We start from the raw sequence: 25,647 nt of genomic DNA, 5'->3' as shown, positions 1-25,647 counted from the left end.
TTATAACAAAAACCCCACTCGAATCCTTTGTATCGATCTAACCTTGAATTTTTAAGTAGTCAACTACCATTCACCATTCCTGGATAAACAAATTCGAAACTCTCAGTGGAATATACAGTCGAAACGAATTAACCTCACAACCGCCGCTATATTTCTTATTTAATACATACAACAACAACTATTTCCGCTCAAATTGGTATAAAATATTTGCTATAACAATACCATTCATCATATTACTCATAACCAAACCAGTGGCAACGCCATCAAATCAACAGCTGCTTTGCAGCGTCGCATTGACTGGTCTAAAGTAAGCGCTGCGCTTATGTGAGTGCCGTCGCTTTGAGTGATTTTCAAATGTAGACCCAGCACAACGCTGTGTGACTTTGTGATTTAGTCGAACGTTAGTTGAGTGCTAATTCGCTGTTGGTGATGTTCGTGAAACGCTGCGGGTGATTTTTTCGGTCGCTGAACGGCGCTGCATTGGCATTTCTTTGCACCCACCAAATCGAAACGAAAATTTGTTTTTTCCTATTGTTTCCAAGTGTTTAGTGTTTAAATCTTACGGTGGATTGCAAAACTGAAATAATTTCCAATAACGATTTTATTGTATTTGTTGTTTTCTTTGTGTTCATGTATTGTGATTTAACTATTGAAATATTAGCAACCGAGGCTGGAAGTGTGTGCAAATGCAAACAAATCAATTAGCACATTCGGTGCAGAGCGAAATACGTAAAACATACGTACATACATACAAACATATTGATGTGCCTGCGCGTGTGTTTTATAGTATACGTACATATGTATATGTATGTGGTATAAAAAGTTGAAAACAAAGTGTGAATTTGTGCGAATAACTGTGCCAGAGCGTAGGCAAATTTGAAAACATACATAAATCTTAAAAGAAGATGTGTTTTGCTATTGTTGTTTTTGGTGTCCTCCATAGCAGCTGTGAAGCGTGAATTTCTGTGCGGTGCTTGTTTCAAGTAAAGTGTCCAAAGTGTCGGAGTGTCGGCTGTTGCTGCATGGAATTCCAATTGGCCGCAGTTCCGCCGTCGCGCAGATAAACGACCACCAGGTAAGAGACCTTGGTCATACTAATTTAGGCTGCGGCTTGCAGCGCTTTAGGTCGTGGCTAATGAGAATTATAACGTGGGCTCAATAAATCGATGACCATTGATTGCATTGAGCTATTCATTTGTTTGTTTATTATGTATTTTTTTGATTTTCTCTAATTTCTGATTTTCCTGGTATGGCTGGTGAATAACTGCAGCGAATGTCAAGCAAAACAAAATTCAGCGCATTCATATTGATTTGTTTTTGCTTAGACGTGAGTTAAGAGTCGCAGTCATCTGACATCTGCCTTTAACGATATACATATGTATATTTCAATATAGCGTCTATGCCAATTCGTATGCATGTGTGCAAATATATTCGTTTGTCTCGCACGTTTGTTGCCATTTTATGTTATTTCGTTTTCGAATCTCAGACATCTAAATCTAACCGTGTATCTATTTGCTCATCCACCCGCAACAGCTACCCTCAGCGACCAAAAATACGCTACGCTGTTTACGTAGATGTATTCATACAAACGCCGTTATACATATGCAGATGTGTATCTATGTGTACTAGCGTATTTACTCATAAATACAGAGACGGCGCAAAGAAGGGGATGGGGTTTCCTTTTTGCATATGATTAGTGACACTTCCGCCAATCTTACCCATTATAAATTTGTGTGCAAGCTAATTCGTATAGGACCTTACGAAACTATAGTCAAATGAATGTTTAGAAAGAAAGTGCCCAGTGTTTAGAAAGAAAGTTTGGGTTTCCCCAAACCCTTTGAGTAGATGAAATTTCTGACAGTTGGATTCTTAAGACGAGTAATATACTAAAAATACCTTTGAAATATTGTTCGATGAATTACAAATATTCAAAATTCACATTTCACCTGGGCGATTCAAGTGCTGAAATTGTGTTAATAAAATATTTAGTGATATCCAGTACTGGACCGAAGTCCTGTATGCGATTCGTTATAAAAAAACTCAAAACTACACGAAATTTGATGTAATTTTGATTGAGCTTTACTATTTCTTTATGGAAAACAATTTATAAAAAATTTTCAAAACGAGAATTGACTACAGAAAGAATAAAAAAAATTTTTCTGAATTCACTATCAGAGCAAAATTTTCTACAGAACTATTGAAGTTTACCCCCTAGGCTCTTTCAAATGAACAGACATTATAAGGCGATGCAGTCCATCTACATGACTACAGTTTGTTGATTAGATTTGCTTTTCAAGTAGGTATATCCATTTTGAATTAATTAAGTGTTTCCGAACCCTTTGACACTTAAATTTTTGGCCCCTTTGGGCCCCTTACAATCACTTTTTGCTCATAAGATACTATCAACTGACTATTTTCATTTTCATAATACATGGAATGAAATATTATATGCTTAAGGGATTAAGTGGGTTTCAAAATATGAAACTTTGTCTTATTAAATAGTACGATATGTTTAAAATATTCTCCAAAAATTTCAAATTGATCCGAGCAACATTCTAAGAGGAAATTCTGCCCATTGAATGAAAAACTTAAAAAAAAACTTTATCTCAAAGCACAATTTTATAGTCGGTTAACACGATTTGTCGAAATGTTGAGAAGCGATTTTGTTCAAATTTTGCACACATATCTTTGAATTAATATTATCTAATTATTGGACGAAGGATTTTTTATTTCAACAAATTTTTTGAATCCATTATATGTTGAAAATCAGACAAAAAATGTGTTTTTTTGTTCAAAGTCTATTAAAATTTCATATTTTAATATTGGCTTATAAAAAAATCTAAAATATTTCGTTACATGTATAAATCTCGTTATTGTACGAAGGAGCATTTTTTGGTTTTGTGATTTTGTATGAACCAATAATGAGTTATGCTGTCCACGGAAACTGTTTTTTTTTAAGAGTCAAGGAAGGTGAGGTGTCAACGGAATTTTTTTCGGAGTCATTAAATAAAAATATGCCGGATTTTTTAAAATAAAATATATGTTTGTACATATATGTTTATAAAAAAATAGTAAAAATATATTTTTTCTAACCTCTTAAACCCACCTATCTTTACAAAACAATGTTTTTATATATAAAATAGTCTTAAAAGACCTGTAGAACTTTTCGAACGTAGTCCCGTACAGTTTTACAATTTTTGTCTAACCCCTCTTGATTTTTTTTTGTGACACCCCTGCAAATACACACATAATTTTCTACATATGCGCTGATGTATTTACATATTTTATCAAGGTTCTTAATTTTGAAAGTTGTTGTATTTTCCACTCTTGTCTGCTTCACATGTTGCTTTTTGTTTTTGTTGTTCTTGTGTGTTTTTTTTTGCTTTCCAATTGTCTTTAACTATTGTTCTTTTATCGACACTATCTAAATATGGACGCCGCCAGTGAGCATCAAAAGCGGAAAAGTGCACAGTTCGTCGCACAGCGTCTACTAGAAATAGTTGGAAGGGGGAAAATAGAAACACAACACATCAGTGCATACAAAAATTCATTCATTTGCCGCTGCACATGTATGTACATATGTATTTGTATACAAATTTACATTTGACAGCCAGCGGCGACTTCATTTGTCGGGTCAATAAACGCGGCGCGTTAATCGCTATATGCCGTCGCGCCGCATTGGATTTGTGTGATGTCAAATGCATATAAACATACAGACATATGTTAGTATGTATGTATCTATGTCTGTATTTAGTTGGCTTGTAAAATGTAGCGCCTTTCGGCAGCACAACTAATTCGTTTAAGTAAATAATAACAACACTAATGCCATTTAGTCGTCCCCTACAAATGTATGTAATATAATGTACGTTCACACATAGATACATACATACATAAGTATTTGCGTTTGGGTAATTCCTCCCTAATTCCGCGCTTGGGATGCTCCTTGGGTAATTTATTTCACTGCTAATGTCTACACTGTGTGAACCACTTTCTTCATCGCGTTGGTTTGGCTACTAATTTAGAAGTATCACAAAGTCAATCAAGGTGCGCCGCTGAGCAACAGCAACAACAACAACAAAAAATTACTGAAAAAACTTGAACTCAAAGACTCAAAGTTACATGAAATTTCAATGCCCTTCTTCCACAGTCTCCACACTCGCTATTGACCATTGTCACGAACTATCACGAACTGTAAAAAAACGCCTTTGTTGTTGCTTGCCACTGGTTTTTTCAGCGCAGGTTTCTCTTATATAGGTAAATTTTATTTCTATTTTTTTGTTAGAAAGTTTCACACAAAACTTCCTACACAACGTGAAAATGTTAATTCTTACTTACTTTTGGTATTTTTTTCACATTTTCTCACTTTTTATTGCTTTTGTTTTGGCTTTTAATTCACAAGTCGCGCGTGTCTTTATGGTATTAGTTAATTGCTGGTGTTTTTTTGCTGTTGTTGTTACCATTGCCGCTTCTTCACTTTGTTTTTGTTGGCCTTTGTTACACTTTTTGTGACATCAGCAGTTGTTTTTGTTGTTGCTTTTGGATTAATTGTCACTTTTTTGTGGTGTTTATTGTAAGCTCATTGTTAATTAGTTTTTTTCGCTCATTTCATTTACTCTATTTACATACATATATATTTGAAATCAGCTGAAGTTGCAAAATCCCACAATCACTCACCCGTTCAATAAGACACCTGAAGTGTGTCTGTGTTTCGGAAATCTCTGACTTACGTTTGCGGTATTCGCTGATTCCTCATCGTCGTTTATTATTACGGGCATTTTTTTTTTTTTTGCTGACCGTTAAGTCGCACGATTCGAAAATTGTGTCATTCGTTAACGGTTTTTAGCTGAGTTTAAAATTTTCTATTCAATGCTGATGATTTTCATTATTTCATGCGATAACAGCATTTCAATGCCTTTTGTATGACAGTTATGTATTCACTGCAGGCAACTATATCACTAGACATTCATACATACTTACTGGTTTATATTTGATATTTGAACATCGGAACATTAAGTTGGAACAACTTTTCTTGAGAGAGGTTTTTTTATTTGGAAAATTAAGGTTATTTAGTTACAAAAAATCAAATGGACCCCCAGCCAAATAGCGAGCACTTCTATTCGAATCTTTGTTTTATTAAAGTCATTATAGTCAGGTCCGATGGTATAGCATTTAGGATTTCAGAGAACTCTTGTACCTACACATTTTAAATCTTTCTGTTTTTTAATATTTTTACTTCTTCCTTGTTCAGTATAACTTTATTTTCACTTGAATAAACTAAAGCTGGGTTTGATCTCTCAACACTCGGAGGATGGCGAATCGAACAAACAATAGGAATAATGGATAGAGTTATAGCTATACCACTTCGAAACTTAAAATGGAGTTGCTAAAGCTACTTAAATGAGATACTGAGATGAGATGGATAGCTTCGTTTTTGCTCTCACAAGCTAGCTTTGTTTTTGCTTCAACAAGAGAACCGAATTCAAGCAATGCCAAGAGAGAAGCGGCTAGTCGAAGATCGCTCAAATAATTGTTGACTTGAAATCCGTCAATAATATTGAAGAATTAATATTGAGCTTTATGAATAAAATAGCTCTCCCTTTGGAATGCTTTTAATGTGACCTACATATTGCTAAACCAGCGATAAGAAAATATTTAGTATAGCCAGTATGTTTTCATAAACACGATCATCACTGAAATATCGGTACTGCTAACTGAATCCCGTCAGTTTTAATATTATATTTATCATTCATTTCCTTGCCTTTCTTGCTACTTATGTGTAAATCGACCATTCCAAAAATCTTTACCACCTTAATGTATTTACTGTCGACATTTATAAATATGCTTGGGCATTAATTCATTTGGAAGGTGATGGATCGCCATATAAACACAATGAAAATCGGCAATATAATTTCTGTTATGAATGATTGTTAATTTTTATGGTTATTTACGTCAAGGCCGCCGTCGTTTTTTACACATCATGTTGGTTTTTGAAATTGGTTCATAATAATATGTTTGTATGTATATATGCAAGTATATCAAAGTGATAAAATTGCTTTAGTAGTAGCTTGATATTTATTGTTGATAATAAAAAGTAAACAAATAAGCGTCTGCATTTGTCTAGTCACATGAAATTTAGCGGCTAGTGGTAATGAACTCACTGCAGATAATCCAATACGAAATGTTTCATAAGAAAGTGCAAGTTTTTTCGCAATTTGGAATTGCGAAAGCATTTTTGTATAATTTTTTCCTAAAATATATAAGATTATACAATAATTTTTTTTAAACTAAAAATAGATATGAAGTTTATGAAGCAAGAGTATAATTTGGATAGCTTGAGTGATTCCGGTGCTAATTAAAAATAAACTTAAAATTATCTTAATACTCTTCAAATACTAAGTCTTTGTTTATATTAAGAAATAATATACATTTAACAAGACAAAAATTATTTATGAAGATCACGCTTTTGAAATTTCATTGATAACGTAGAATACCTTATCAAGTTAGTGTGTCTAATAGACAAAATAATAGTATTTTGTTAGTTTCTGTGTAAGTAGGTCAACTTAATACTAGAATATGTAAATTTAGAAATAATTTTGACACAGTTATGAAATTTGCGTTTTTATCTTCTTTATCTCTGTTTTATTATTTCAGCTGCGGGTGGTACGTCACTGTCTAAGATGAAATAGATTGCTTGTGATAATGATGTAGCTGGAACCTTTTATGAATAGGTTTCCAAAAGTTTTGAGCTCTCTTTAAAATCACTTATGTATTCTCAAAGATATTTTTTGATGTCAGAATTTCATACTATGAACTCACTTTTGCTAATTCCAAGTGAAAAATTACTTTCACTGTCGCTAATCTTATCACAATTATTTGTTTAAGAATTAATAAATATTACCTCAGTACAAATTTTAAGCTATATTACCTCATAAGTGCTTACGTGTGTACATAAAAATACTTAAACAAATAAATATTAATGCAAGGTAATTTAGTCACTTGCGAATAAATTTATGAACTGGTATTTTTAAATGAAGTACATATCATAAAAATATTATGGTATTAATTAAAATAAGTCATGATGACATTGCTTGGAATGCAAAAGGAAAAAAAAGAGAATAAAGAATAATACTTCAAACCTTAACTTTCAAAAAGTATCAAAAGTGTCAGAGGAATTCTTTCACTAAGTTTATTGCTAATTCCAAGTTTGAAAAAATTCTATAGAAAAGAAAATAATTTTGGCAGGCATAATCATCATTTTTTTTGCAACTTTAATAGAAAACATTTAGATTTAAAGCTATCTAAACATAAAATATAATACCTATTGCCTTTTCAAATTGTCGATAGTTTTCCAAGCACTACACTCAAGCACAGTTCCTAAGCATAAAACCACATTATTTTTAAACACTTCCAATATTCTATTTCAAGACACAAAACGTTTTCTTTTTATAATCCATTGTATTCTTCTGCCATATTCAGCTTTTCGTACCCCTTACGATGCGCTGCAAATTGTGTGAAGCGAAATTCACTTTCAATCACATTCCTTGTTACATATTTGTACTTACTTATGTGTGTACGTACTTGTATATGTGCAAAAAATATATATGCCGCTTACGTACTTACATACATACCCAATAGGAAAAACGTGCATTACTTTTTATTATATTAAAGTTGTGATTTGAAAGAATAATCAAAATTAATTATAACACTTATATCGGTTGCCAGTCCGAAGGCGACCAGAATTTGGTTCCAGTTTCCCACAAGTACATATAACAACATTTGCGCATAGTTTTAGGCGGCAGAACACACTCTGTGGGAGATGTGGTTTGATATGACCATTGACTATAATAATTAAAATGTCTTATACTATTTTTATCTCACAGGTCCTTAATAAAAAAGGTATTTGAAGATTTCCTATTTGAAATCGATAATGTTGCTGGTTTATTAATGCTACTTTGGACATAGCTCTCTTTATAAGATTTTAATTAATGGCTTTTATTAATATAAATTTATTTTAGATAAATCGATGACTTTTTTGCTTCGAAAATTTGTCAATGAAAAAAAGTCTTACTTTCTTTTTGCAAAAATCTTAATGTAATCCCGATAATTGTACTTATCGGCTTCTAATTCTCGTTATTTAAAATTTTTTGACCAGCGGTTTTTTTCAATTATGTAGACTTATGTCTTGTGCAAAAATAATAATAAAATATATAATGAAGAAACAAATAATAATATTAAAAATAATGCAGTTTTTAAAGAGGGCCATTTTAGTTAACACTTCATGGTGTATGTATGTATATACAGTGGAACTACTCTAACTCGAATCACCATAATCCACAAAAAATCTTCGAGTTAAAGAGACTTCGAGTTATTGAAATTTTCATTAAAACATGCATTTTTCAAAAAGCTATAAAATATAAATTTACCCACAGTTATTTACTTCGCAACAAGTTGTATTTAAATACATTAAAACATGTATTTTGTTGGTTGCAGTTTGCTATTGTTTGGCTCTTGATGTCTATATCTCATGCCTTTGTTACACGATTTAGGAAATCTATAAGTATAAAATCATTTTTTTTTCGCCTCCGTACGATATAGAGGGACTTCTTAAAATTTTGCCTCGAAAGTAAAATTTTAAATTTTGTATAATGTACTGGTCGAATAGTTCGATTTATGGAAGGAAATTTGTATGAAATTTGACTTCTATTGCCACTTCAAGAGTTCGAGTTATGGAGAACTTCGAGTTATAGAAATTCGAGTTAGGGAAGGAAATTTGTATGAAATTTGGCTTCTAAACGCTATTGCCAATTCAAGTGTTCGAGTTATGGAGATCTTCGACTTATAGAAGGTTCAAGTTATGGAAGTCTGAATCTATTAGTAAACTTCGAAAATTTTTCCCTACCGGGTTTGCCAACCATTCATACGTCAGCGTCAAGTTATCCAGCTTGATTATTCGCAAAGCCAAGTGGTGCTGTTGCGGCCTTTTGTTGTTTGTTGCCAATTGTTTGTGTTGTGCGAATAAAATGACTGCGCGAATTTGGCATTGGATCGGTTACTATATACATATGAGTACACATGCGGGCTATATAAAACAAGCGCTTGTGGGCGCAACGAGTGCAGTAGTGCGGTGCAGTGTGAATTTCCATTATAAAACTAGTTTTCGCTGAATTCATTTGTTCCCCCCACAGTTACAATGTGTGTGTGTGTGAACTTATGTTTTTTGTCTGTGTATGTGTGTGTTCGCGGGTAATTGTGCTTTTGCAGAACGGTGAGAGGGTGCCACAAAGCGCCTACTCTATGATATATGCGGTGCATTTTTCATTACATTTTTCACAAGCGGTTAACTCTAGAGGCACTCACAAGCCAAGGTACAAAGGCATCATTCATATAGTTACATACATACATACACACATATCGAGCTAAGTGCCATTGCAAAATTTATGGGAATAAGCGTATGAAAAGTGACAGCTGAGCGACTTACACTGACTTATTAATATGCCAGTATGTGTATGTATGTATGGTAGACCTGAATTTTCGCAATTTTTCCCACCACAGGAATTTCACAGAGATTTTCGATTTTCACTTTTCCTACAATGCCAACCATGCCATCTAAGTCAACTTGAAATTGCCGCTGCATTTTAATTTATTTACTCTTTTGCTATTTTATTTGCAATTTGCTCTTTTTTGTGATGTGAAATTTTTTTGCTTCTTGCTTCCGCGGTTTTTTAATGTTTTTTTGAGCTCGTTTATTTTAAGCATTCCACTTTGTGTGTGTGTATGTATGTGATTATGCGATTCTCGCTTGGCGGCGAAATCACTGCATTTGCCTCAAGTGCAAATCTCGGAAATCCGCTAAAGAATGCGGTCGCACCGGTATTGACTGGGCGCATGTCTTGTGCCACCAAGTTGACATGAATACGCTTAGCTGCGGTGTAAAGCGTCGCGTGCATACAAAAGGCAACCAAAAAGAGGCAACAAAAAAATCAAAAAAATTAAAATAAATAAAAAAGTTAAAAACGTGAACACTTAAACCATACAAAAGTATAACGATTTTACCGTCTCTTCGCATTTACACTTACATACATTCAAACATTGGCTCCTGCTCTTTTTTGTTTGTGCATCTCCGTTTTTAGAATTCCCGTTCCAACAAATTTTGCCCATTCATTGCCTGGTCGCATGCGCCTACTTCGCTTGTAATATCTCCTCGCCTATATGTAATATATACATATATATACAATCTTACATATAGATGTATAAAAGTATATAAGTATATGTTTGTATGAGCCTACTCACCACAAATGGCACGATCATGTCGTGAAGGGTTTTGCTTGAAGAGTCCACTTCAGCGTGCTGAATGCCGCATTGTTTGGCTCATTATACGAATTAGTTGCAAGTGGCGAGCGCGTAAAGTGAATCTGTAATTACAATGGCCGGAAAGAAAAATAATAAAGAAATAAAGATTTTAAGCATGACGAGGGGAAATAAAGAAAAGTATGAAAAGTTGAAATTATGAACAAAAACTTCAAAATGCCGTAAAATATTGTTAAATATATGTCTTTGGTAACGAGAAAGATGAATCAGCAATGGCTTCAGTTACACCGTGTGAAGCATGCTTAGAGTTCATAATCTGAGGCTTTAGAATCGGAAAAGGTGGCGCTCTCATAGAAGTTTTGAGAATCCTACTGGATATATTCCGATTTTTAATTAATGGATGGAAAGACGATAGTGTACTATATTTAAAGCTTAAAAAACAATATTTATTATTAAAAATATTGACATTTTTTCAAAGTTGTAAGTATTTTTCTGGAGCGCCTGGAGTCTGCACTTGTAAATCGGTGCAGGTGATGGAGGTCGTGCGATGCATCTGAAACAGTCGAACCAAATTTTTTTTTTTAATTTTTATAAGTTTCTTTTCTTTATGAACTAAAAAATACCGAAGAAGTTATAAAATTCCAAATTTTTTCGAAACTTGAAAAAAAAATTCACTTTTTTAACAGGTTCCCTGTCCCCATACACAAATTAATTTTTAACGGTACACGTCCAACACTTATTTTTGAAATTATATTGCTGTAGGCATTTTTAGAGGTTATCCCACACATCTTGACAGCGATATAACGGTAAAAAAAAATGTGTATCACCTATGATACAGGAACGTGTCACTACGAAGTTGAATTGCATATGCTCAATGTATCATCAGTGATATGATACATAGACGCTGTACACATGGTACATGAAAATAATTTTGTATCACATGTGATACATTGGACAGGGAACCTGTTAAGAAAAAAAAACTGACTTTAAGTTGCAGAACGAGTAGTTTAAATAATGCTTTTGTCCAACTTTTTTAGTTCAAATAGAAGATAATTAAATATTGAAGCTAGATCATTTTGGGTTTTTTTCGATCGGACATATATTCTTTTTACTTTTTACCGTTTTCTTGACAAAGACATATATATTCTTGGATAGTTTTGGAAGAGATTTAAAACAAAACAAAAAAATCGATTTTTTGAAGCCTGTAAAGCAGACTACTTCCTTAAGCTGTGATTATGGTAGGACTTCCTAGAGTTCAGTCCGCCATCTCCACTCTCTAAGGTGGTGAATAGATAATAAGATTTACATAGACTGAACGGGTCCAGAGGTATATCCAACCAAAGATTTTAGCCTCAACACTATTTAGTGAAATTATTCGGGAAATTTTTCATTCTCCTACAACTACAATAACTTAAGGGTGAAACTTTCGAGACCTAATTGAAAATTTGAGATAGTTAAGGTAAAACTTCAGACTGTATTGACTTTGAAAAACTCGTCATATAAGTTAATCTGTCTATAAAAGCGGTTTAAAGTTTTAAGAACCCTTCACCTCTTCTGTAAGATCAAACGATAACGTGAGCATTGAGCAAATACTAACGGATAATTTTCACTAAACTTGTCTCTGTTTTCTCTCTCTGATCTAATTTGATAGGCTCAACGGCGCCTAAAATCAGCGATAAATAAGTAAGGACATTTAAAAGATATGAAATCAAAAGATAAAGATAAATAATACAGGTAGCTTTCGATGCACATTATAGTTATTCTATATATGTAAGTTGGTTTTTCACGGTTGAATTCTCTCACTTCTGGAGTTAAGAAGCTCTAAGTTCTGTTATTCTTTCTTCGGTATGTAACTCGGTTATCTCGAAGAAAGCTAATTTTTACAGCCGAGCATAAGCTTTCAGAGATCGTCAAGCCGACATAAATCCAAACAGCAACCAATGTTTGTGATTGAATGGAATTTTTAACTGTTGTTACGTCTTGTTTGCTTCAGAACGACATAAAACCTAAGCTCATATAAGCCAAATTTATTATCAAAAAAATCCGTAATAAGCTTTTATATGAAGTACATGAAACGGTAGTATAAACCCGTTTCGCTATAAAACCCGTGCAGTCTGTAAAAACGTAAAAATAGCAGACCTTTTTCATAAAATCTTGCACTTTACGCTCCGACTTTCGCATGGTGTCATTAAAATTACGATCACTTAAAATTATTAACTTCAAATGGCAAGCAAGTATTTATACAGTGGCCCCGGAAGATGGCATTTAAAAGATTTTCTTACTGTTTCCGCATTTTTTATATTTTAACATTTTTTTCATACATTCATTTCTTCCATTTTCCTTTGCATTTACATACTTTGTACATACATATATTTTTGTCGTATAAAATTAATTTGAGCGCCTTGAACTCGCATTAAACCGGGTAATCGTTTAAATACTTAATTTGCAGTGACGCTGCTACTTTCATTTCAAATTAGATACAACAGCAACAACAACAGTGACAAGGTGAAAATAGAAACGTATAAAAAATGAGAAAAAAAAACAAAAACAAATAAACAAACAACAACTCCTGCCAACGCTCACCTTCGGCTACTTTTGTGCTTTAAGTAATCGGCTCAGCAACTCGTTGATGGACATTTGGACTGACGTGCGTTTGATGGCAAATATATATTTACGAGTATATGGGTATATAAGCGAGTACTTAACTACAAAATAGCACACTCACAATTTATACTTAATGTAAATCTGTGTATTTTAGGAGCTGTCTCTCGTCTCTCGTCTAATGTCTACTTGTCTATTGCCATGGTGTTGGAGACGTGTCTTGCATGGCAATTTGTTTGTCGCCGATTCACCTGCATTCGTTGAGGTTTAATGAACCTTTCTTTGCCGCTAGCACTCGTTCAAATGTACGCTTCTCTAGTTCTCGCTTTTGCATAGCTTCGTTTACTAGCTTTTGTTGTTGTTTTGCATTTGTTTTTGTTAATTTGTTTATAGGGCGTCAATAAGCTTCTAGCATTACAATTTGTTTACATTTACACGCCACAGCGCGGCCGTCAGTCAGTTGCAGGTGTTGTTGTGCGTTGCATTCGCTTGTCAACGTAAACATTACGAAGCGGTTACCTTAAGCGGGCACTTGTTCATAATCGACCACCTATACATTACAGATTATGCAACACACACATACACGCACACAATATATCTATGGTCAGTGTGTGGATGTATGCATATTAATAACCGGTACTAATAATTTGTAATGGAAATGTTCACATTTATCGCACACACAACACGACGAGCCGTCGATCTCAGTGTTCTGAGCTCCGGTGTCACGTATCAGTATTGAGTTCTTAGAAATTTAGTCATGATATGTTCATAAAATATCATAAGATATTCCCCTTTAGAAATTATTGGAGATAATATTCTATTTGATTGAGTATATTGGTGTATTTTGAATTCGATTCAAGTATTAAGTACTTAAAGTTATCGACAAATTTATTCTGTAAGCGATCGGAAACTGGAGCTTAAATTCTTATAAATAATATTATTTTTACATAATCAACACATCAAATATATTTGTTTCTCCATTAACCATTTACATTTGTATATAAGGTTCTCGTTGTTAAGAATTTTACGAGAAGGATGCTCTTTGTTCAACTGATTGCAGAAGCCCCATCACTTCGTTGTTACTTTTCTATTTAAATACATAATATATAGAATTATTTGTCTTGAAACTAAATTCCCCCCTAAGTGGTCATGAAGAAATTGTACTGGTAAAAAAAGCATGCATCTAAATTATGAACCGTAAAAAGAGGCTAATTTTCACATTTCTTTCTGGCAGTAAGGAAAGTGTTAAACCAAATAAACAATTTTAGAAAATCCTAGGCTTGCTCAACCCCTTAATTTGAGATTTTGTTGGATTGTCTTAGACCAGTTAATTTAACAATTGAATAAAAAGCTCCATAACTAAGAAAATACCTTTGTGGAACAGTTTGATACTCATAAAATAGTTTTTGAATTTGAAGCCGCTTTCCTTCTCATCAAAAAACTTGAAACTATACAAATATTTCTTAATATGGTATTCGTGTAAGATTATAGTGATGTATTAAATGAGGGGGACATGATCAGCAGCCCACTCAGAGTTTTGTAGAACGTCTATCAGCTGTTTGATACTATATAAGGTCTATCTTGGAAACTTCATACAAAAAAATGGCTTTCTTTAAGATCAAGTTTCTCTCTTTGCAAAACGCTTTCCTTTAGATTGAAGTTCGCTTTGGACGAACAAAACACTCTCTTTATCTCCCATATCAGTCATTATATTAGAGAAAAATACCATATTTGGTGAGATGGCTCATGTCGAGTTCCCGCTTTAAGCGAACTGTCGATAATAGGGAATAGTATATAACATGGAATGATGAGATGGATTGGATAGAGTTTTCACACTAATGCGATATTCTATGAGATTAATTGATTAAGGAGAGGGCTATTCATCTATATGTACATATATATATGCGTCAAATATTGGATAGAGGCCTATATACTAGAGCTCTTTGTATTCGACTAATCGACTAACCGAATTAACCGGATAGGGCAAAATTCGAATAATAATAATATGTGTTGCACTATCCGGATAGTCGTAAGTTGTCGACTATTCGATTAACCGCTTGAAAGGTTACAAACCGGATATTCGAATAATCGGGTTTCAGTCAAGAGCCCTACTATATAAATATATTCAATGAAAATAAGTCTATGCTGGAGTATATAAAATTGTGTTCATATTTATGTGTTCAAAAAATAACGGGAATTTAGGTTAAAAGCTCACACTTGATTATTTGTTCGTGAATTCTTGGTCAGACATGTATAACTTTTTCCTATTTCTAAAAATATAGAGAACCTTAAAGGGACGTTGTTTTAAAATCATACGAAAATTCGATGAAAGAGCCAAACAAAGGCTATCCGAGAAATCGAGTTTAAGAAGTTTTTCGACGATTGCATAATATCGAATGGTGACTATTTTGAAGGCGGCAGCATTAATGTAGGCGAGGGATTTCAAAAAACAAAAATTTCCCCTCTTTTTAGAGGAAAATTGTGTTCTTCTAAATACTAGTGGTTACTTTTAAACATTTTTGACTTTGCTGGACTTTTTCACATTTTGCTTATCAGAAATCGAACTAGACTAAGAAAAAAACTAAAAATAAATTTTATTTTTGTTTTTAATTTGTATTTATATCAGTATATGTATGTCTAGATTTTGTAAACATTTATAAACACGAGTCATGGTAATCTATTAGTTATCACCACAAAAACATATACTTAGCAATTACGCGTGCTAACTATTAGCGAAACCACTTAGGTGCTTGCGAATAAACAATAAAACACTAAAATATCTACAAACATACATACGTACATATATTTGTGTATTGCAACAAATATTAGTACTTTGGAATATTTGACTTTGAATTGTATATAATTATGCTTGTTTTTTGCACAATACTATGTACTTAACTAACAAATATTTCACGCTTTAATTTCAGGGTAAACAATCAGTTGAAGTGGAAAGTGAAATTCGTTTATTGAAAGCCAAAAATAATAAACCCACAATTTATGCGCGCTAGCCGAAAGCAAACTTAAAAGCAAAAAACAACAAAAAATAACCGTAAACATTATGAGTACTTGTGTACTAGCATTAATGACACACAACAGCAACAACAACAACAACGAGTGTAAAATCAACACTAGTAAAAAGTGTAGCAGCTGTCAAAGCAATTGCAACGCTGAACTCCGTTAAAAAACCCAAAAAGGCCAACAGCAAAGAAAAACAAAAACAAATAACAACAACAAACAATTGCTGTTTGCGCGCGCAATTTGCATGATTGTTGCAACACCTTGACAAAAACAAACACAACAAATACAAAGAGAGAAAATATTATGCCAAACAACAAAAAAATAACGGTGCAACCAAAAAAACCGTTAGTGTTATAGATAAAAGATATATTTCAACTTCGGACTTTTTTCCTTTCGCCAATTTTTGCCAATTTTTGCCAACTTGTGTGTTATTATAATTTTTTGCCAATTGCCGGTGAGGGCCACACCGTGTTTTGGCTGCAGCAAATAAGGGTGTTGAACGTTGCCGGTCAACACAACAACAACAAATAACAGTCAATTGCAAACAACGAACAACAAACTGTGGACAACAAATAACTACACGCCTGTCTGCAGCGGTGCCTGCAAGCGTTGCAACTGCACAATAACACAAATAAATAGCAACAACAACTATCATGACAACAACAAAACAGGCTGACATCAATACAAACACCACAGCCGCCAACGAAGTGGCCGGTCACGTTGCAGCCGTTGGTGCCACCGGCATCGGCACAGGCACAAGCAACGGTAATGCAATTGTTGTTGGTGGCGATATTGACAACGGCATGGGATCGCCGTTGCAGCCGTCAAATAGAAACTCGAATGGTCACACGAACAACACAAATAATTTCTACAGTAATTCATCGAATTCAAATTCAAATATTGCCAATAATGGCAGCACAACAACAACAACACCAACAATAGCAGCAGTAACAACAAATAACAACCGGCGTGGTAAGTATAGTTGTTGCATGAGAATGTTTTCACGTCGTTTGTTGGGCAATTGAAGAAATTTTCTATTTGCTCTCGGGCGCAAGTTAAGTTAATGACAGCAATTTCCATAAAGACCTTTCGGTGAGAAAGGCTAGGCTGTGTATGGGGTAATTGTAGTTTAACTTTTGCCTTGGCTCACACAATTTGCGTCGCTTCTGGTAGCGGAACACTTTTTTTTTATAATTTCCAATCAAAATCATGAATGATTGGTGTTTATGGGAGCGAAATATTTGAAATTTAAATTGATATTATTATTTAAGAAATAATGGGGTAAAAATTGAGTCAAAAAATACTCTTTCAGTATTAATTTCAAGTTCCTGTATACTTTCACTTCCACTCTTTCCACCGAACATTTAAAATGTCTGTATGTAAATTTCTTCCACCAAAATGTGTCTCGAATACTTTAATTTCTAAAGAAACAACATTAAAGGAAATAGAACAATGTGGTTAGAGTATACTTCTAGCTCAATATTTGTAGTAGTCTCAGTGATGATCTCACTTCTTTAAACCGCCTAAAAATTATTTTTCTGGATATCAAAAAGTAATCTTCATTCTACACAAGTTTCTGTCGGCAAGTGAATTTTTCAAGTTTAGAAGAAAACAAAAACCAGTTGCATGGGGTCAAATCTGAAGAATATGGGGGATTGGACGGCATTTTGTAGCCCAATTCGACCGATTTGCCCATGCCGACGGTGGAAGTTTAAGCCGGAGCGTTGTTATGGTGAAAAACAGTTTTTCTTCGCCAATTAGGGCCGTTTTATCTTCAATTCCGGTCAAGTATTCGACGTGGTAGAGCCCTTCCGACGTCTTCGTTTTGTCCGTATTCAGGTAGTTGATGTTGATCACTTTGACTCAGCAAATATCAGAAAACGGTGACCTTTACCGTTTTTAATGAGATCTTTTATCGTCGAATTGGCCTTACAGAGGTAGTCGATGTAGATCACACCTTGTGAATCCTGATCCCCATTACCTTTGCGGATGCTGGGACAGTTTTCACCTTTTTCGGATCCGGTTCGCTGGCCGAAGGCCATTGTTTTATCTCTTCCTAGTGTGTACCAGTATCAATGTTACCTCAAATATCACGACACGATGCAGAAACTTTTTTGGATTGAGTTTAAACAGTGTCGGGCACTGTTCGGAAGTGGTTTCAGGGCCCTGTCGTCGATAACTTTCTCATTCACCCTTAAACGACCAATACGAAATCATTCACTTTTGTTATTTGTATCTGGGCTTGGCTCGACAAAAACCTTTATGAGGCCCTTAATACATATTAATCCAATTTCTGACCAAAAAATTTATATTCCGAACTACAGAGCCTGTTATTACAGTTTATTATTTATTTGTAATCCAACTGTAAATAACTTGTTTAATCTAATTACCACTGATTATATACAACTCGATTGCACTCGAACTTGATCGACCCCCACCTGCCTCTTTATTTTTATCTCTGCACCTTTAACTAATTCCCAAGTGGCAGCTGAAATGCCTGCAAATGTGCGTGCGACGAGCAAATAAATTTTCAAAGTGTTGTTCGTGAAAATATTTGATAAAAATATGTCTAGTTCGAATGTCAAATAAGCGCGGGGGATTAAATGGACATTACAAGTTCGAATGCATTAGAAGCAGCCGAGATCGAGGCAGTTGCATTGAGTGCGTTGTATGGAAGCATAATCGCCACTCCCATTTGAAAGAGTACATAAATCTTAAGACACGCACACATATTACCAATAACAACAACAAAAACAACAGCTATATACAAACATAATTACATACAAGTGTATGCTTATGGCTTGACATTCACAGCTCAGCAGCCAAATGGCACTTGCTGTGGCAATAAATATGCAAATGTGCCACTCTCCAGCAATGTTATGTTTGGTTATGTATGTCTGAATGTGAATTAGTGGATTACGGGTGGCATGCACTTAAATATTTGCTGCACGAGCTTGTAAATGTACATACTCGCATGTATGTGTGCGCCTGGGTCCACTGCACACGGCCATGGTCAGCGCACATAAACGCCGCTAACACTTTTTAATGGCGCAACATTTGGTGGTGTTGCACGGGCACGGAAGGCAATGAGTGAGGAGGCACTCAAGCGGTTGGTACGTCAGGCGGCGTGCGTGGCTTAGTAGCCATCACTTTGTGCAACACCGCTGCAACAAAATAGTTACAGACATGCAACGCCACGTAAAACAGTAAGTAGCCATTCTAACGCAACAACAACAACAACGGCGGCTATAATATCAAAATCACTTCAACTTCATATTCACAACACTTGTTCACGTTCTATTAATGCAAAGCATAAGCTAAAATACTTGTGACCATAGACCTTAGCTGCACTTCGCTCATATACGCCCTGTTTTGGCGAGGAGACACACACGTGAGTGCTTGCAACAAAATGCTGCTGCACACTTGACTTGTCGCAGCAGCAAGCAGTGATGCATATCTCTCTGGTGTGGCACAAGTGAATGGTTTTCAGGTATATGAGGTGTGTTCAAATAATAACGGGAATTTTAAAATTTCCGATTTAATAAAAGTCCAATTCTCAATTTTTTTTTTAGATTTTATTATGTTGTTCATTGTTTTCTTTGTCTGTCCCTAAGATTAGATGTGTTTTTGTGACCTTAGCGATTTTTGTTTCTTTAAAGCTTACACTCTTCTTGCTTGTTCGTAAGTTCTTGGCCAAAAACAATACTGTAAGCCACCATATTCGCGCCGGATATGACTCTGTGTGACCTTGCCCTATTTGCAAAAATGAAGAGACACTTAAAGGCCCGTCGATTTACAAGCAAACGAGAACGCGCTGAAAGAGAAGAAGGCTATCACAAAAATCGTGTTTGAGAATTGTCTCGACAATTAGCAGAAACGCTGGCATAATTGCATGATATCGACTAGGCACTATTTTGAAGGCGACAACATTAATGTAGAAGAGTGAATAAAACTTTTTTCAAAAAACGCATAATATCCCGCATAATATCAACTGAGAACTATTTGAAAGAGATAATATTATTGGGGGCACATGATTAAATATTTTTTTCAAAAAAACAAAAATTCCCTTTATTTTTTGAACACAACTCATATAGTATACAAACAATAACTCGTTGTTGCTGTGTGCCCGGCTGGGTGAATGCGAATATTAAAATGTGTCTTTAAGTGCTGAGGATATCCTCAACCGCCAACAGCATTGATGATGGCGATATTATTTGCCATAAAGTTGACGTTGATGGGTGAAGTTGGCTGTGGAAAGGCACGAGTGCAGCAAATAAAGAAGACTGCACTTGTGCTGTTGTTGCTGATTGTTGTTGTTGATTTGGATGGTGTTGTTGCCACTGTTGTAGCTATCACTTTTTCTATTTGCTGCAACGGCGTTGAGTGCCGCCACTCACTTTACAGCGACTGCGTTTGCGTCTGCGACTGAAAGTGCTTCAAATACTTTATTTCATTACTGCTTGTTGTTGTTGTTGTTTACTAGCGATTTTTTATTACAACTCACTTTTTATCGTATGTGTGTATTATGGCTTTTTAATTCATTTCTTTTCCTGTTGCCTGCTGCAGCTGTGGCATCTTCGCGTGCTTGTGCACGCCTAAATAGCGTCAAGTTAACAACAATTAACTTGCATCTTTCCCCCATTTAACAAATCTGATTTTCGTTTTTTCTACTACTTCGACGACTCTTTATTTAAATACATATATAAATACATATTTATTTAGGAGAGCAAAAAATGCTGTCTGCAATCATTAATCAAATGCTTGTTGTGCGAAATAGTTGAGTAGCTGCCAATTTTGTGGCAGCGCTCACCGGCTGCCAGCCTTCAATGAAAGATAAACACATTTTCGGAGCGTTGAAGAAAAGTATAAGCGTTACAAATTATAATAGTATTGGCCTTTGAGAAATGTAGCTTCCTCTTCTTCGGTTTCTGGCTTTGTAATTATCTCTGTATGGATGAGCGGAAATGCGTGAGTTGCGGAAATTACGGTAAAAAGCTTTCAATTGTATATTTTACCGTTAGCTTTTTATTATTCATTCATAATGAGAATGCATCTTGTTAACGGCTTTTTAATGTTTAGAACGCAATTGCAGTGCTCTTTAAGAATTCTTCTGGTCATGCTGGAAGCGGCTACATATTTCTCATACCTAATGAACTTAAAGAATCTACATATGAGCTTGGGTATTGAAGCTTACACTTTTAGTTGCTCGAGGTCGCTAACCTAATTAATTTTTCTTTGATCTCTTCGATTAAGATGATAGATTGATTTAATTGTGTTGTGGTCTAAGAAACCTTGCTGTGACAGACTATTATTGAAAACAATTTTAATGATAGTCCACCAGAAACCTCAGATCCGGCGTTTCGTGGAAATGTACTTTTAGAAAGAATTATTAAGATTGATGACAAATACTTCATAAAGCATTCCATAACATTTGAGGAGAGCGTTAACGACTAATGGTATAATATATTGATAATCTTTTAATATTTCTGTCAAAGGAACTATGAAATAACAATGTTTGTAAGAAGAACTGGATATTTAAATATAATCTTCTTGGTTCACAAAGCAACAATTGTGACGGAATATAGGTTTTGTCAATAGATAGATCTCAGTACTTGCAGAGAGTCTCACTTAGACGGCGTCTGTTGTAATTTATGACACTCAAACACTTCTGACGCATCGCCAAAATTCGAAAAAGCGCTTGGACCCGATTCCAGTCAAGTCACAAGTCAGTTTGCAAATAGTTCGAAGCTCCTGATAACGATGTTAGACACTCCTTTACTAGCTAACGGAATAAAAGTCCCAAAGTTGATAGTACCGAGCTAACGGTAGTTCGAGGAAAGTCGAAAATTTTATTTGCTCTTCTCTAATAGAGTTTCGAGGCGGTTGACCCTCTCTCTCTTTTCAAAATCTTATACATAAAGTATCTTGAAATTTGTGGATCTCTAATATCAACCCAGCTACTAAGGAATAACTAACCCTTTCCTGTTCCATCAAAGCTAAAGAAATCGGTAAATCTTATGTCTTGGATACAATAAAGAAAACATGTGGTAACTCTGATCAAAGACTATCTTTTACTCATTTTATACCTATACATACAAGTTTGGGCAATAATCGTGAGAACTCAATTTCGAAGCTACATTCCATTTTGGAAATTAATTAGCATATAAAAGGGCGGATAAACACGTGTACATATTCTATTTTTTTCGAGTCATTTAAATTTTCGCCAAAACAATTTCTTCAAAAATCTAAAAAAAAATCAATCTATCAAGCTATTAATGTAGACAAGTATTACTAGCTTTTCGTAGACATCATCAAAAGCATAAAAACAACATCTTCCGTTAGCTATTAATTGGAAATTTAACATGAAAACTGTCGAAAACCCGAAAATCCAGAATCATCAATTAATAAACCGCTACTCGTGCCACACGTTCGCTACTTTTAGGTCACCGCATGCCTGTATAAATATTTAGTGTAGTCTCGACAGTATCCACTCATAATAGTCAATTGCATGCCAACACGTTGTGCGTGTTATGCGACAGCAATGAAACGTATTTACAACATGTGGCCAATACTGCTGTTTTTTTGCTGTTGCCGCCGCTGCTGCTGCTGACACATAACTGGTATCCACATATGTATGTATGTATTGACTCGTGTCGGTCTGCAAATTGCGAATTATTGCAATTGCCATTTATGAGGATTTAACCAAACTTCTTTGAATCGTTAAAAAATCATTTTATTGCACAATTTACACACGATTTCATGCTGACACATACGGCAAAGAGAGAGTTCAGTTAAGCCAAGTGGACGGCTGATTTTTGTTGTTGTTGTTGGAGGAGATTTAAAGCGCTGGATACGTTGAACGTTGTGGTTTTTGGAGTCTCCACTTAGGATAAGGATGGAAAATAGTTTGGTTCGGTTTATATTCTGAATTGTTCAAAGGAAGGAAATCGAAACTAACTAGTATATGACAAATATCCGATTTAAGAAACCACCAACCGGCTGTTGGATTTCCTTAACGACCATAGCTTATATTATTAACAAATTTATTTTCAAACGGAAAGCGGTACTTACACTCTCTAACCTCTATGTAAGCGCAGTTATTTACCCTAAATTACGGTTTGAGCTACATATCTACATATGTATGGATAGATACATCTTACCCAAGGTAAGGTACCCAGCCGATTTTATGCTGAAGACTTGACTTCAGTTAGGAATCTCTGATAGTGATATTTTACTATTCTTATCTTTGGCAAAACCGATTTCAGGATTACTAATCTGTAGAATTAAAGATTTTTGGTGTATAAGATGGCTATATCGTAGTTAGTAGAAGTAGTAGTAGGAAAGATACCCCCGAAAAGGGTAAAGCCCGATACTTTTGGTAGATTTTGGCGATGGAACTAGATATTTCGGCTAGCTTCGCTTCACACAGTTCCGGTGTTCTGCTCTATTCCTTGAATGACGTGATCGATATTCAACATAATAGCCGGTTGCCTTGACTACCCATATTAGTATCAAAAACATTTATTATTATGCACCCTCATTTACAAAATCAAATAATAATTGACGAACTATTTTACTCTGATTTTTTTAAGTTATTGACTTCTCGACAATCACATACAGATTTTTTGATTCTCAGATGAGGCAGTAATGCTTGCGGATATGAAAATATATTTTATCAGAAAACTTGTTTTTTTAGTGAAAATTCGTTTAAAAGTAAGAAAGCGATTATTTTCGATCCACAGATATAAATATTTCTAACTTACACAAAAACGATCTTTCGCTGTCAAAAATTGATTATGAACAAGTAAGGAAGGGCTAAGTTCGGGTGTAACCGAACATTTTATACTCTCGCAATTTATATATTTAACTTTATTTATATTATATAATACACAATTTGAAAGTTGGAAACCATAATATTAGGTTAGAAGCACCGAGGTCCTCGTGTTCGATATATGGGGCCTTAAAAACCTATGGTCCGATTTCGGCGATTTTTAGAATGGGGCTGCCACACTATTAACATAGTATTTGTGCAAAGTGCTGCATCGATATCTTCACTAGTACTTACTTTATATATTGTAAAGTAAACGATTCAGATTGTCTTCAAAGTTCTGGTATATAGGAAGTAGGCGTGGTTGTGAAGCGATTTAGCCTATTTTCACAATATATCATTGGGATGTAAGGAAACTATTACAAACCAAGTTTCACTGAAATCGGTCGAGTAGTTCCTGAGATATGGTTTTTGACCCATAAGTGGGCGACGCCACGCCCATTTTCCATTTTGTAAAAAAATCTCAGTGCAGCTTCTTTCTGCCATTGTTATGTGAAATTTAGTGTTTCTGACGTTATTTCTTAGCGAGTTAACCCTCTTTTATTAATTTTCAACCTAACCTTTGTATGGGAGGTGGGCGTGGTTATAATCCGATTTCTTTCAATTTTGAACTGCATTAGGAAGTGGCTAAAAAAACGACTGCAGAAAGTTTGGTTTATGTAGCTCTATTGGTTTGCGAGATATGTATAAAAAACTTAGTAGGGGGCAGAGCCACGTCCACTTCCCCAAAAAAATTACATCCAAATATGCCCCTTCATAGTGCGATCCTTCATACCAAATTTTGCTCATTTTCGAAAGCAACCTTCCTATGGTGCCAAGAAATAAGTGTCCCAAATTTCATCAAGATATCTTAACTTTTACTCAAGTTACAGCTTGCACAGACGGACGGACGGACGGACGGACGGACGGACAGACAGACATTCGGATTTGAACTCCACTCTTCACCCTGATCATTTTGGTATATATAACCCTATATCTAACTCGTTTAGTTTTGGGTGTTACAAACAACCGTTATGTGAACAAAACTATAATACTCTCTTTAGCAACATTTGTTGCGAGAGTATAAAAACTCTCTTCAAATTTAAGGACCACCCTGTATAATAAGAATACTATATACGGTCAGCTGAAACGACTGTGGGTGATTGTGTTAATGACTAATCACTGATAAATGGAAGCGTGTGCTTATTAAATGATGTTCGCTCTTCTTTGGTTTGGATGACATTACGCTCTTGAGCTTAGCTTATACTCGCATGCTAACTTCAAGATGTATAATGAAACTCGGTGCTGACTTGGTCTTAAATTGTCCAAATATTGTGGGTTTGAATGAGTTACCCACCACAGACAAACTGAGTGAAGTGAGAGTATTATGAAATAGTTTCGATTTCCCTTATGGCATTGTATTTGTATCCTAGTAATCTCGCCTTTTCATCCTGGACTTTACAACTCTACTTCCTTATTTTCATTGTGCGGCTCAAATATTTACACATCAAATTAGGCGAAAGCTTGTAAAAGAAAGTAGGAACCACAAGAGATGTAATTACACAACAATATTAGTTATGCTGTTATTTGTTGGCCTAATTAAGATAGGCATGTGTCATATAAAAATATTTTTCGGCCTCTTAAACTTGTAACAGCAAGTTGTTAGAAAAGCGGAAATACTAAAGTAATAAACTCAAATTTGTTGCCGATTTATTGTGTCTGGAATTTACTGCCAATCCTTGTGTAGACATATTTTATATCCTGCCCAAAAGCGCACCCAACTGAAATGCGGTGAATTGTGATTTATGTATTTATTTGCTGGCTTTTGGTTTTTATGTTCCTTTTTTAGTAGCAGAACATCTGCCCATTTTTTAAACCTGTAACCGAGGGTTAGGCGATAAAACATACCGACT

At 34.8% G+C, this 25,647-nt stretch overlaps 1 protein-coding gene across 3 annotated transcripts in view; it reads left to right on the top strand.

Moving 5' to 3' along the window:
* The first annotated feature begins 387 nt into the window (after positions 1-387).
* The window catches only part of LOC105209142 (signal transducer and activator of transcription B), a 46,742-nt gene continuing 21,482 nt past the window's right edge, over positions 388-25,647 (top strand). For all 3 annotated transcript variants that reach the window (XM_029038282.2, XM_011179380.3, XM_029038284.2), the window contains exons 1-2: positions 388-1,075; positions 15,837-16,899. In XM_029038282.2, coding sequence (XP_028894115.1) covers positions 16,581-16,899 — 319 coding nt within the window. In that variant the 5' untranslated portion in view covers positions 388-1,075; positions 15,837-16,580. The remainder of the gene's footprint in view (positions 1,076-15,836; positions 16,900-25,647) is intronic.

This window comes from Zeugodacus cucurbitae, chromosome 2, assembly GCF_028554725.1.
Source record: "Zeugodacus cucurbitae isolate PBARC_wt_2022May chromosome 2, idZeuCucr1.2, whole genome shotgun sequence".
Taxonomy (NCBI): Eukaryota; Metazoa; Arthropoda; class Insecta; order Diptera; family Tephritidae; genus Zeugodacus; species Zeugodacus cucurbitae.
Note: the sequence above shows the minus strand (reverse complement) of the source record. Positions and strands in the feature narration are given on the sequence as shown.